The sequence below is a fragment of the Mesoplodon densirostris genome, chromosome 9 (assembly GCF_025265405.1).
Source record: "Mesoplodon densirostris isolate mMesDen1 chromosome 9, mMesDen1 primary haplotype, whole genome shotgun sequence".
Taxonomy (NCBI): domain Eukaryota; kingdom Metazoa; phylum Chordata; class Mammalia; order Artiodactyla; family Ziphiidae; genus Mesoplodon; species Mesoplodon densirostris.
In genome coordinates this window covers 91,962,240-91,975,554 of record NC_082669.1, presented here as the reverse complement: position 1 = coordinate 91,975,554, position 13,315 = coordinate 91,962,240, and the positions used below count along the sequence as shown (strand labels likewise).

At 36.7% G+C, this 13,315-nt stretch overlaps 1 protein-coding gene across 2 annotated transcripts in view; it reads left to right on the top strand.

The window, feature by feature from the left end:
- Nucleotides 1-13,315, top strand: part of COPG2 (COPI coat complex subunit gamma 2) — a 139,060-nt gene that overhangs the window by 62,765 nt on the left and 62,980 nt on the right. For both annotated transcript variants that reach the window (XM_060107457.1, XM_060107458.1), the window contains exons 10-11: nucleotides 4,886-5,019; nucleotides 5,788-5,855. In XM_060107457.1, the coding sequence (XP_059963440.1) occupies nucleotides 4,886-5,019; nucleotides 5,788-5,855 (202 nt within the window). The remainder of the gene's footprint in view (nucleotides 1-4,885; nucleotides 5,020-5,787; nucleotides 5,856-13,315) is intronic.

Below are 13,315 nucleotides of genomic sequence, written 5' to 3'. Positions count from 1 at the left end.
AGACCGGGGCACGAACCCGTGTCCCCTGCATCGGCAGGCAGACTCTCAACCACTGCACCACCAGGGAAGCCCTATGCAGAAGCTTTTAAGTTTGATTAGGTCCCATTTGTTTATTTTTGTTTTTTTTTCTTTTGCCTTGGGAGACTGGTCTAAGAAAATATTGCTACTATTTATGTCAGAGAATGTTTTGCCTATCTTCTCTTCTAGGAGTTTTACGGTGTCACATCCTGTATGTTTCTTTAAAGCATTTTGAGTTTATTTTTGTATATGATGTGAAGGAGTGTTCTAATTTCATTGATTTACAAATAGCTGTTCAGCTTTCCCAACACCATTTGCTGAAGGCACTGTGTTTTCTCCATCGTATATTCTTGCCTTCTTTGCTGAAGATTAATTGTATGGGTTTGTTTCTGGGCTCTCTATTCTGTTTCATTGATCTATATGTCTGCTTTTGTGCCAATACCACAGTGTTTTGATTAGTGTAGCTTTGTAGTATTGTCTGAAGTCTGGGAGAGTTATACCTCCAGCTTTGTTCTTTTTCCTCAGAATTGCTTTGCCATTTCGAGGCCTTCTGTGATTCCATATAAATTTTAGGATTATTTGTTCTAGTTCTGTGAAAAATGTCATGGGTAATTTGATAGATATAGCATTAAATCTGTAGATTGCTTTCAATAGTATGGCCATTTTAATAATATTAATTCTTCCAATCCAAGAGCATGGGATATCTTTTCATTTCTGTGAATCATCTTCAGTTTCCTTTATCAGTGTCTTAGAGTTCTCAGCATATAGCTCTTTCACCTCCTTGGTTAGGTTCATTCCCGTGTTTGTGTTTGTGTTTGTGTGTGTGTGTGTGTGTGTGTTTTTAGTGCAATTTTAAACTTTTTTTTTAATCTTCTGATATTTCATTGTTACTGTAAAGAAATGCAGCAGATTTCTGTATATTAATCTTGTACCCTGCTACCTTGCTAATTCATTTATTAGTTCTAATAGTTTTTGTGTGGAGTCTTTAGGGTTTTCTGTATAGAGTATTGTGTCATCTGCATATAATGACAGCTTTACCTCTTCCCTTCCAATTTGGATACCTTTTATTTCTTTTTCTTGTCTGGTTGCTGAGGCTAGGACTTCCAATAATACGTTGAGTAGCAGTGGTGAGAGTGGGCACCCTTGTGTTGTTCCAGAATTTAGTGGGAAGGCTTTCAGCTTTTCACTGTTGAGTATTGTGTTGGCTCTGGGTTTGTCATAAATGGTTTTTATTATGTTGAGATGTATTCCCCCTGCACCCACTTCAGTGAGAGTTTTCATCGTGAATGATGTTGAATTTTATCACATGCTTTTTCTACGTCTATTGAGATGATCATGTGGTTTTTGTCTTTTCTTTGTTGATGTGTTATATCACATTGGTTGATTTGCATATGTTGAACCATCTTTGTGGCCCTGGTAAGAATCCAACTTAATCATGGTGTATGATCCTTTATATGTGCTGCTGGAGTTGGCTTGCTTAAATTTTGTTGAGGATTTTTGCATCTCTATTTGTCAAAGATATTGGCCAGTAATTTTCTTTTTTTTGTAGTGTCTTTGTTTTTGGTATCAGGGTGATGGTGGCTGCATAAACTGACTTTGGGAGTGTGTCCTCCTCTTAAATCTTTTGGAATAATTTGAGAAGGATAGGTATACATTCCTCTTTGTATGTTTGGTTGAATTCCCCAGTTAAGCCATCTGGTCCTGGATTTTGTTTGTGGGGAGTTTTTTGGGGTTTTCTGTTTGTTTTTTATTACAGATTCTATTTCACTTCTAGTGACTGGTCTGTTCAAATTATGTTTTTTCTTGATTCAATTCTGGCTGACTGTATGTTTCTAAAACCTTTTCTGTTTCTTCTCGATTGTTCACTTTGTTGGTTTATAACTGTTCATAGTATTTTCTTATGATTTTTTGTATTTCTGCAGTATTGGTTGTTATTTCTCATTTCTTATTTTGTTTATTTGGGTCTTCTCTCTTTTCTTCTTGGTACCCTGGCTACAGGTTTGTCAATTTTGTTTATCCTTTCAAAAAACCAGCTCTTGGTTTTATTGATCTTTTCTATTGTTGTTTTGATCTCTATTTTATTTATTTCCTCTCTGATCTTTATTATTCCCTTCCTTCTAATGACTTTGGCTTTTGTTTATTTTTCTTTTTTCTAATTCTTTTAGGTGGTAGGTTAGGTTATTTGCTTGAGATTTTACTTGTTGCTCGAGAAAGGCCTGTATCACTCTGAATTTCCCTCATTGAACTACTTTTGCTGCATCCCATAGATTTTGTAAGGTTGTATTTTTATTGTCGTTTGTCTCGAGGTATTTTCTGATTTCCTCTTTGATTTCATTGTTGACTCATTGGTTTTTTAGTAGGATGTTGTTTAGTCTCCATGTGATTGTTTTTTCCCATTTTTCTTTCTGTGGTTGATTTCTAGTTTGATACTGTTGTGGTCAGAAAAGATGATTGAAATAATTTCTGTTTTTTTAAATTCATTGAGGCTTGTTTTGTGTCCTCATGTATGGTCTATCCTAGAGAATGTTCCATGAGCACTTGAAAAGAATGTGTATTTTGTTTGTTTTTTGTTTTTTTTGGATGACGTGTCCCGTAGATAGCAATTAAGGACATCTGTTCTGTTGTGTCATTTAGGATCTCTCTTGCCTTATTGATTTTCTGTCCGAAAGGTCTGTCCATTGATGTCAGTGGGGTGTTAAAGTCTCCTACTATTATTGTATTCCTGTCAATTTCTCCCTTTATGTCTGTTAGTATTTATTTTGTATATTTAGGTGTTCCTACATTGGGTGCATATATATGTTAACAAGTGTAATGTCCTCTTCTTGTATTAATCCCTTTATCATTATATAGTGTCCTTCTTTGTCTTTCTTTTTGGACTTCATTTTAAAGTGTTTTGTCTGATATGAATATCACTACCCCTGCTTTCTTATTGTTTCCATTTGCATGAAATATCTTTTTCCATCCCCTCACTTTGAATCTGTGTGACTTTTGCCCTAAAGTGAGTCTCTTATAGGCAGCAAATTGTAGGTACTTGTTTTTTTATGTGAGCAGATTTGAAATTTTTATTCTAGTTATGCACTTTCTAAATCCGGAGTTTCTATTTGGTTCCTTTAAAAAAAAAACAAAACTCAATCTTTCTCTTTATTGATACTCTCTCGTGGGTGAGGCATGATTGTCATGCCTTTAACTTTTTAATTCCCTTTAATTCTTTAGATATGGTTTCTTTTGCTTCTTTGAACATATTTATATTAGTTGACTTAAAGGCTTTGCCTAGTAAATCCAACATCTGGGCTCCCTCAAGAATAATTTCTATTGACTGCTTTTTTTCACTATATATGGGCCATATCTCACTATTTATTTGTGTCATAGCTTTTTGTCAAAAACTGGATATTTAATACACTGTGGTAACTGACAACCTTATTTCCCCCTTTTCCATCCTCAGAGTTTGTTTTTGTTGCTGTGTGTTGTTGTTTGTTTAGTGACTTTCCTGGACTAATTCTGAAGTCCTTATTCTTTGTCATGTGTGGCTACTGAAGTCTGCTTGGTTAGCTGAGTCTTCGGATAATGATTTGACAGATTTTCTTAAATGGTTTTGACCAACATGTCTCCCATCTTTTTTTCAGTGGGCATTTTGTGTGTTGGGGTATGCATAACTGTGCCTTAGTCTTCCCTTCCTAATTGTGCAGAAACTCAAAGTCAAGCATGGGTGAGAGGCTAGAGCTCTGTAAGCTCTTTCCTGGGTATTTGCACAGCCTTCTAGATCCCCAGGAATATGTCAGAAATTAAAGCCCCTTATGGGCATCTTATTTCTTAGATTTTCTTTTTAAGTTTTTTTGGCCAGACTCTTGTTTGCATCAACTAGAATCAATACCTGTGGCAACTGCAGTGTTAAGCAATTGCCGCTGTTTTTTGGGACACAAACCTCCTGGGGATAGGGCTTTCCTCACTGAATGTCCTCAGAGTTAGATGAAATAAAAATTAGCTTCAGGGAATTCCCTGGTGGTCCAGTGGTTTGGACTCCACGCTTCCACTGCAGAGTGCATGGTCTCGACCCCTGGTTGGGGAACTGAGATCCCAGATGCTGTGTAGTGTGGCCAAAAAATTAGCTTCATGAATGGGGCTTTTTTAAGGAGCATCATTCAGGTCAAGTAGTGACAGTGCTCTGGGAACAGGGCTTTTGATGGTGCTCCAAATTCATCTGCCTCCTTCAGTGGCTACTAGGCTGCTGGCTTTCATAGCTAGTGTGGTTCTGAGGCCCTAGTTTCCAAGGCTACCATGAAGCTGGGAAGAGGGTATGAAATAGAGCAAGTTAAAATACCAGAAAGCTTACTGTTCTTATGAAGATTCAGCTGTTCCTCTTGAATAAATGTTCCTAGGATTGTTGCAATCCTTTAGCTAACTTCTAGACTGCTGAAAAAGTTGATTTTGAAAATTTACACCAGTATTCTCATTGCTTTTATGGAGGAGTGTATTTTCAGAGGTCCTTCATTCATAATTCCAAAAGTGCTTCTCATTCTGTCTGTGCTTTTTAAAAAATATATATATTTATTTATTTGGTCGCGCCAGGTCTTAGTTGCAGCTTGCGGGCTTGTTAGTTGCAGCTTGTGGGCTTGTTAGTTGTGGCTCACTGGCTCCTGAGTGGCAGCACACAGCCTCCTTAGTTGTAGCATATGAACTCTCAGTTGCGGCATGCATGTGGGATCTAATTCCCTGACCAGGGATTGAACTCAGGCCCACTGCATTGGGAGCATGGAGTCTTAACCACTGTGCCACCAGGGAAGTCCCCCTGTCTGTGCTTTTAGCCACTATGCACATTGCCTCTGTTCTTTATGATATCTAATTATGGCCTATGTATATTTATTGTCAGCCATGAAAGTCCAGTCTTTGATTTCATTGAGAGCTGCTTGCGAAATAAACATGAAATGGTTATTTATGAAGCTGCTTCAGCTATCATCCATCTTCCTAACTGTACTGCAAGGGAGTTGGCACCTGCTGTTTCAGGTTAGTTATATATTTGATAACTGGCTTTTGTTTATTTTCTTATGTTTTTGTCTTAAGTTCCATAGGTCTACAGAATAGGTATTTTTGAACCTTAGCTCTGTATATATAGCCTTTACATTTTGATACATAAATGGTTTGTTTTAGCTGTTTTTTAGTTGCAATTGTACCTCCATATCCTTGGGTTCCACATCCCACCAATTCAACCCAATCGATTCATGGTTGGTAGAATCCTCAGATGTGGGACCTGCAGATACCAAGGGCTGATTGTGCTACACCATTTTATATAAGGGTCTTTAGCATCCCCAGATTTTGGAATCTGCCAGGGGTCCTGGAAGGTCCGGGGTCCAGTCCCCTGCAGATATGGAGGGGTGACTGTATTTCTTTTTCTGAAGTTATCATTTCCCCATATTAAAAAATTTAAGTTTTTACTTAGAAAACAAGTAACTTTAATGCCTTCAGTTCTCCATGTTTAAAAAACCCATTTATTCTTACAACCATAAATATTCCTACTCTTTAAATTAAGATATTAATGGATATATTAACTTTTTTAGGAAAAAATAAACTTTGTTTCCTGTATTTAAAGTTTTTCTAGCTCAACAGAAAGCATTTTTTCTATTTGTGATGATGTATTTTTAACAGGAAGTTTTGATGCTGCCATCTAATTTCCTTATGCGTATTTTGAATGTGATTCTTCATGTGCTGTATTTTCAGAAACATGCCATAGGTTGAAATGAGCTATGTTCACAGTGACCTTTTTTTTTTTCCTAGTTCTTCAGCTTTTCTGTAGTTCTCCTAAGCCAGCTTTGAGATACGCAGCTGTGAGGACCTTGAACAAGGTAGGTGTTCCTTTGCTAACTATTGACTTGTATCAGTGTTCAGTTGAGAAACATTAAATATGAAGCATTTGGCTGTCTGTACAAGGTTAGTAGATATGATTTATGGGCTTCACTTCTGTAGCACCTCACTTGTATTTGCAGCCTTAGATATGGCCATTTGTACTATTATTCATGTGCTCAATAGCCACATGTAGTTTAGTGACTATCATATTAGACACTGCAGATATAGAATATTTCTATCATTGCAGGAAGTTCTCTTGGACAGTGCTGGTCTATAGCAATACTATCCAACAGAAACACTATGTGAGTCACATATGCGATTTTAAATTTTATTGTAACCACATTAAATTCTTTTATGATGAGATTAATTTTAAACATATATTTTATTTACCCTAACATTTATAAAATTTATCAACGTGATCAGTATAAAATTATTAGAGATATATTTTACCTTCTGTTTCTTCATACTAAGTCTGTGATATCAGGTGTATGTTTTGTATTTACACCATACCTCTGTTTGGAATAACCACATTTCAAAGGCTTAGTAGTCACATATGGTTATTGGCTACCATATTGGGCAGCATAAATCTAGAGGATACAGTGCAGAAACACGGAATGAATTAAATAACTGTAAAAATTTTATTTTATTTATTTTTTTAAATATTTATTGATGTGGTTGTGCTGGGTCTCAGTTGCGGCAGGCAGGCTCCTTCGTTGTGGCTCACCAGCTCCTTAGTTGTGGCTCACTGGCTTCCTAGTTGTGGCATGCGAACTCTTAGTTGTGGCATGCATGTGGGATCTAGTTCCCTGACCAGGGATCAAACCTAGGCCCCCTGCATTGGGAGTGCGAAGTCCCAACCACTGTGCCACCAGGGAAGTCCCTAAAAATTTTAAATGAAAGTTTAATGTTGTAGAATACTGGTCTAATGTAACATGTGGTTGACTATAAATTAATTGTATTACCAATTGGAGGAGAGAGAAATTTAGAGCAGCCATGGAGGGAGGCTTTATAGAACAATATGAATTGTATTTTGAAGAGTTGATATTGGTCCACATTCCTTCATCTATAATCTTGGGACCAGATGTATCTCAGAAATCAGTCTTTTGAGAATTTTAGAGAGGTAATATGGTACCATCTCTTAAATTAATACTAGCCCCTTTCGGCCTAGAGCAGTTAGACACATTAGACACGTTAATATTTCTGCTTTATACATATGACTATCCTCACTACATGGAATAAATTAACACTTAGTTTTACATTAGTTTGGGTCATTTTTTGTGTTCAGTGAACTCTGATGGTAATACTTAGCTGAGTTTTCAAAATTTTAGCATTATGGGTAAAGGATTCTATACCAGTATTGGATTAGTCAGAGAGGCAAACATCATCAACAAAAGCAAAGAAGCAGGACAATGACAGACATGTTTCAGTGACCGTTAGCAATCCAGTTTGGTTGGAGTTTGCTTGCTTAAATACAGAAGTGTTTTATAAGTGGTAAGATATTACATTTAAGTGTCTTCGAGTAGTGTTTATCATTCTAGGTCCTACTCTCAGATATTCTAAAATCTAGTAGAATAGATAACCATGAACACATATACTATAAGGAGGAACAGGACAACTGTAATAAAAGATACACTATGATATTGTTATAAAGGTTATAGAAACCTAGTAAGATAAAGTGCTGTGCTATACTGTAACTAGCAGTTAATCATTTATCAAATTATATATTGTATCTTATTTATTAGTAACATTTATCTTGAAACAATTGCTTTTTAACGTATGTTGTCCCCTTTAGATTTTAAAAAGCCATTTACATTAATTAAAATTTCCGACCAGTCCCTCCCATCAAGCCTCTTAGAAAGCCTCATCCACCAGAGGGCAGAGAGCAGAAGCAAGAAGAACTACAATCCTGCAGCCTGTGGAACAAAAACCACATTCACAGAAAGATAGACAAGATGAAAAGGCAGAGGGCTGTGTACCAGATGAAGGAACAACGTAAAACCTAGGAAAAACAACTAAATGAAGTGGAGATAGGCAACCTTCGAGAAAAAGAACTCAGAGTAATGATAGTGAAGATGATCCAGGACCTCAGAAAAACGATGGAGGCAAAGATTGAGAAGATGCAAGAAATGTTTAACAAAGACCTAGAAGAATTAAAGAACAAACAAACAGAGATGAACAATATGATAACTGAAATGAAAACTACACTAGAAGGAGTCGATAGCAGAATAACTGAGGCAGAAGAATGGATAAGTGACCTGGAAGACAGAATGGTGGAATTCACTGCGGCGGAACAGAATAAAGAAAAAAGAATGAAAAGAAATGAAGACAGCCTAAGAGACCTCTGGGACAACATTAAACGCAACAACATTCGTATTATAGGGGTCCCAGAAGAAGACAGAAAGGACCAGAGAAAATATTTGAAGAGATAATAGTTGAAAACTTCCCTAACATGGGAAAGGAAATAGCCACCCAAGTCCAGGAAGCACAGAGAGTCCCATATAGGATAAACCCAAGGAGAAACACGCCGAGACACATAGTAATCAAATTGGCAAAAATTAAAGACAAAGAAAATTACTGAAAGCGGCAAGGGAAAAACAACAAATAACATACAAGGGAACTCCCATAAGGTTAAGAGCTGATTTCTCAGCAGAAACTCTACAAGACAGAAGGGAGTGGCATGATATACTTAAAGTGATGAAAGGGAAGAACCTACAACCAAGATTACTCTACCCGGCAAGGATCTCATTCACGTTCGATGGAGAAATTAAAACGTTTACAGATAAGCAAAAGTTGAGAGAATTCAGCACCACCAAATCAGCTATACAACAAATGCTAAAGGAACTTCTCTAAGTGGGAAACACAAGAGGAGAAAAGGACCTACAAAAACAAACCCAAAACAACTAAGAAAATGGTCATAGGAACATACATATCAATAATTACCTTAAAGGTGAATGGATTAAATGCTCCAACCAAAAGACAGGGGCTTGCTGAATGGATACAAAAACAAGACCCATATATATGCTGTCTACAAGAGACCCACTTCAGACCTAGGGACACATACAAACTGAAAGTGAGGGGATGGAAACAGATATTCCATGCAAATGGAAATCAAAAGAAAGCTGGAGTAGCAATACTCATATCAGTTAAAATAGACTTTAAAATAAGAATGTCTGGGCTTCCCTGGTGGCGCAGCGGTAGAGAGTCCACCTGCTGATGCAGGGGACGTGGGTTCATGCCCCGGTCCGGGACGATCCCACAGGCCACAGAGCAGCTGGGCCCGTGAGCCATGGCTGCTGAGCCTGCGCGTCCGGAGCCTGTGCTCCACAATTGGAGAGGCCACAACAGTGAGAGGCCTGTGTACCACAAAAAATAATAATGATAATAATAATAAGAAGAGTGTTATAAGAGACAAGGAAGGACACTACATAATGATCAAGGGATCAATCCAAGAAGAAGATATAACAATTATAAATATATATGTACCCAACAAAGGAGCACCTCGATACATAAGGCAACTGCTAACAGCTGTAAAAGAGGAAATCGACAGTAACAAAATAATAGTGGGGGACTTTAACACCTCACTTACACCAATGGACAGATCATCCAAAATGAAAATAAATAAGGAAACAGAAGCTTTAAGGGGCACAATAGACCAGATAGATTTAACTGATATTTATAGGACATTCCATCCAAAAACAGCAGATTACACTTTCTTCTCAAGTGTGCACAGAACATTCTCCAGGAGAGATCACATCTTGGGTCACAAACCAAGCCTCAGTAAATTTAAGAATATTGAAATCATACCAAGCATCTTTTCTGAACACAACACTGTGAGATTAGAAATGAATTACAGGGAAAAAAACGTAAAAACACAAAAACATGGAGGCTAAACAATACGTTACTAAATAACCAAGAGATCACTGAAGAAATCAGAGGAAATCAAAAAATACCTAGAGACAAATGACAATGAAAACACGATGATCCAAAACCTATGGGATGCAGCAAAAGCAGTTCTAAGAGGGAAGTTTATAGCTATACAAGCCAACCTCAAGAAACAAGAAAAATCTCAAAAAAGCAATCTAACCTTACACCTAAAGGAACTAGAGAAAGAAGAATAAACAAAACCCAAAGTTAGCAGAAGGAAAGAAATCATAAAGATCAGAGCAGAAATAAATGAAGTAGAAACAAAGAAAACAATAGCAAAGATCAATAAAACTAAAAGCTGGTTCTTTGAGAAGATAAACAAAATTGATAAAGCATTAGCCAGACTCATCAAGAAAAAGAGGGAGAGGACTCAAATCAATAAAATTAGAAATGAAAAAGGAGAAGTTACAACAGACACCACAGAAATACAAAGCATCCTAAGAGACTACTACAAGCAACTCTATGCCAATAAAATGGACAACCTGGAAGAAATGGACAAATTCTTAGAAAGGTATATATAACCTTCCAAGACTGAACCAGGAAGAAACAGAAAATATGAACAGACCAATCACAAGTAATGAAATTGAAACTGTGATTAAAAATCTTCCAGCAAACAAAAGTCCTGGACCTGATGCCTTCACAGGTGAATTCTATCAAACATTTAGAGAAGAGCTAATGCCCATCCTTCTCAAACTCTTCCAAAAAATTGCAGAGGAAGGAACACTCCCAAACTCATTCTGTGAGGCCACCATCACCCTGATAACCAAAAACCAGACAAAGATACTACAAAAAAAGAAAATCACAGACCAATATCACTGATGAATATAGATGCAAAAATCCTCAACAAAATACTATGAAACAGACTCCAACAACACATTAAAAGGATCATACACCATTATCAAGTGGGATTTATCCCAGGGATGCAAGGATTTCAATGTGATACACCATATTAACAAATTGAAGAATAAAAACCATATGATCATCTCAATAGATGCAGAAAAAGCTTTTGACAAAATTCAACACCCATTTATGATAAAAACTCTCCAGAAAGGGCATAGAGGGAGCCTACCTCAACATAATAAAGGCCATATACAACAAACCAACAGCAAACATCATTCTCAATGGTGAAAAACTGAAAGCATTTCCTCTAAGATCAGGAACGAGACAAGGATGTCCACTCTCACTACTATTATTCAACATAGCTTTGGAAGTCCTAGCCACGGCAATCAGAAAAGAAAAAGAAATAAAAGGAACACAAATTGGAAAAGAAGAAGTAAAACTGTCACTGTTTGCAGATGACATGATACGATACATAGAGAATCCTAAAAATGCCACCAGAAAACTACTAGAGCTAATGAATGAATTTGGTAAAGTTGCAGGATACAAAATTAACGCACAGAAATCTCTTGCATTCCTATACACTAATGATGAAAAATCTGAAAGAGAAATTAAGGAAACACTCCCATTTACCACTGCAACAAAAAGAATAAAATACCTAGGAATAAATCTACCTAGGGAGACAGAAGACCTGTATGCAGAAAACTGTAAGACACTGATGAAAGAAATTAAAGATGATACCAACAGATGGTGAGATATACCATGTTCTTGGATTGGAAGAATCAATACTGTGAAAATGACTATACTACCCAAAGCAATCTACAGATTCAATGCAATCCCTATCAAATTACCAATGGCATTTTTTACGTAACCAGAACAAAAAATCTTAAAATTTGTATGGAGACACAAAAGACCCGGAATAGCCAAAGCAGTCTTGAGGGAAAACAACAGAGCTGGAGGAATCAGACTCCCTGACTTCAGACTATACTACAAAGCTACAGTAATCAAGACAATATGGTACTGGCACAAGAAATGAAACATAGATAAATGGAACAAGATAGAAAGCCCAGAGATAAACCCACACACCTATGACAAAGGAGGCAAAGATATAAAATGGAGAAAAGACAGTCTCTTCAATAAGTGGTGCTGGGAAAACTGGACAGCTACATGTAAAAGAATGAAATTAGAACACTCCCTAACACCATACACAAAAATAAATTCAAAATGGATTTGAGACCTAAATGTAAGACCAGACACTATAAAACTTTTAGAGGAAAACATAGGAAGAACACTGTTTGACATAAACCATAGCAAGATCTTTTTTGATTCCCCTCCTAGAGTAATGGAAATAAGAACAAAAATAAACAAATGGGACCTAGTGAAACTTCAAAGCTTTTTGCACAGCAAAGGAAACCATAAACAAGATGAAAAGACAGCCCTGAGAATGGGAGAAAATATTTGCAAACGAATCAATGGACAAAGGATTAATCTCCAAAATATATAAACAGCTCATGCAGCTCAATATTAAAGAAATAAACAACCCAATCCAAAAATAGGCAGAAGACCTAAATAGACCTTTCTCCAAAGAAGAGATACAGATGGCCAAGAAGCACATGAAAGGCTGCTCATCACTAATTATTAGAGAAATGCAAATCAAAACCACAATGAGGGATCACCTCACAGCAGTTAGAACGCACATCATCCGAAAATCTACAAACAGCAAATGCTCTAGAGGGTGTGGAGAAAAGAGAACCCTCTTGCACTGTTGGTAGGAATGTAAATTGATACAGCCACTATGGAGAACAGTATGGAGGTTCCTTAAAAAACTAAAACTAGAATTACCATATGATCCAGCAGTCCCACTACTGGGCATATACCCAGAGAAAACCATAATTCAAAAAGACACATGCATCCCAATGTTCATTGCAGCACTATTTATAATAGCCAGACATGGAAGCAACCTAAATGCCCATCAACAGATGAATGGATAAAGAAGATGTACATATATACAATGGAATATTACTCAGCCATAAAAAGGAACAAAATTGAGTCATTTGTTGAGACATGGATGGATCTAGAGGCTGTCATAGAGAGTGAAGTAAGTCAGAAAGCGAAAAAGAAATATCGTATATTAACGGATATATGTGGAACCTAGAAAAATGGTACAGATGAACCGGTTTGCAGGGCAGAAGTTGAGACACAGATGTAGAGAACAAACATATGGAAACCAAGGGGGGAAAACCACAGTGGGATGGGGATGGTGGTGTGCTGAATTGGGCGATTGGGATTGGCATGTATACACTGATGTGTATAAAATTGATGACTAATAGGAACCTGCAGTATAAAAAAACAAAGAAACACATAAAAAAACAAGTAATACTAAACTTTCTTTGGGTTATTTGTATGGAAATATGTTAATATAAATGTTTCAAACATTACATAAAATTTCTGAAAATCTTATATGTTCTGGTATAATGTTTTAAGTCATAATTCTAGTTATTACTTTAAAATGTGTATCTCAGAAATAACTAAATTTCCTTGTCAATTGCAGTATTATGAACTTTCATCAAATCTTTAACCATGGTAATTTTTTAAAATTAATTAATTTATTTTTTAGCTGTGTTGGGTCTTCATTTCTGTGGGAGCGCTTTCTCTAGTTGTGGTATGCAGGGGCCACTCTTCATCGCGGTGCATGGAC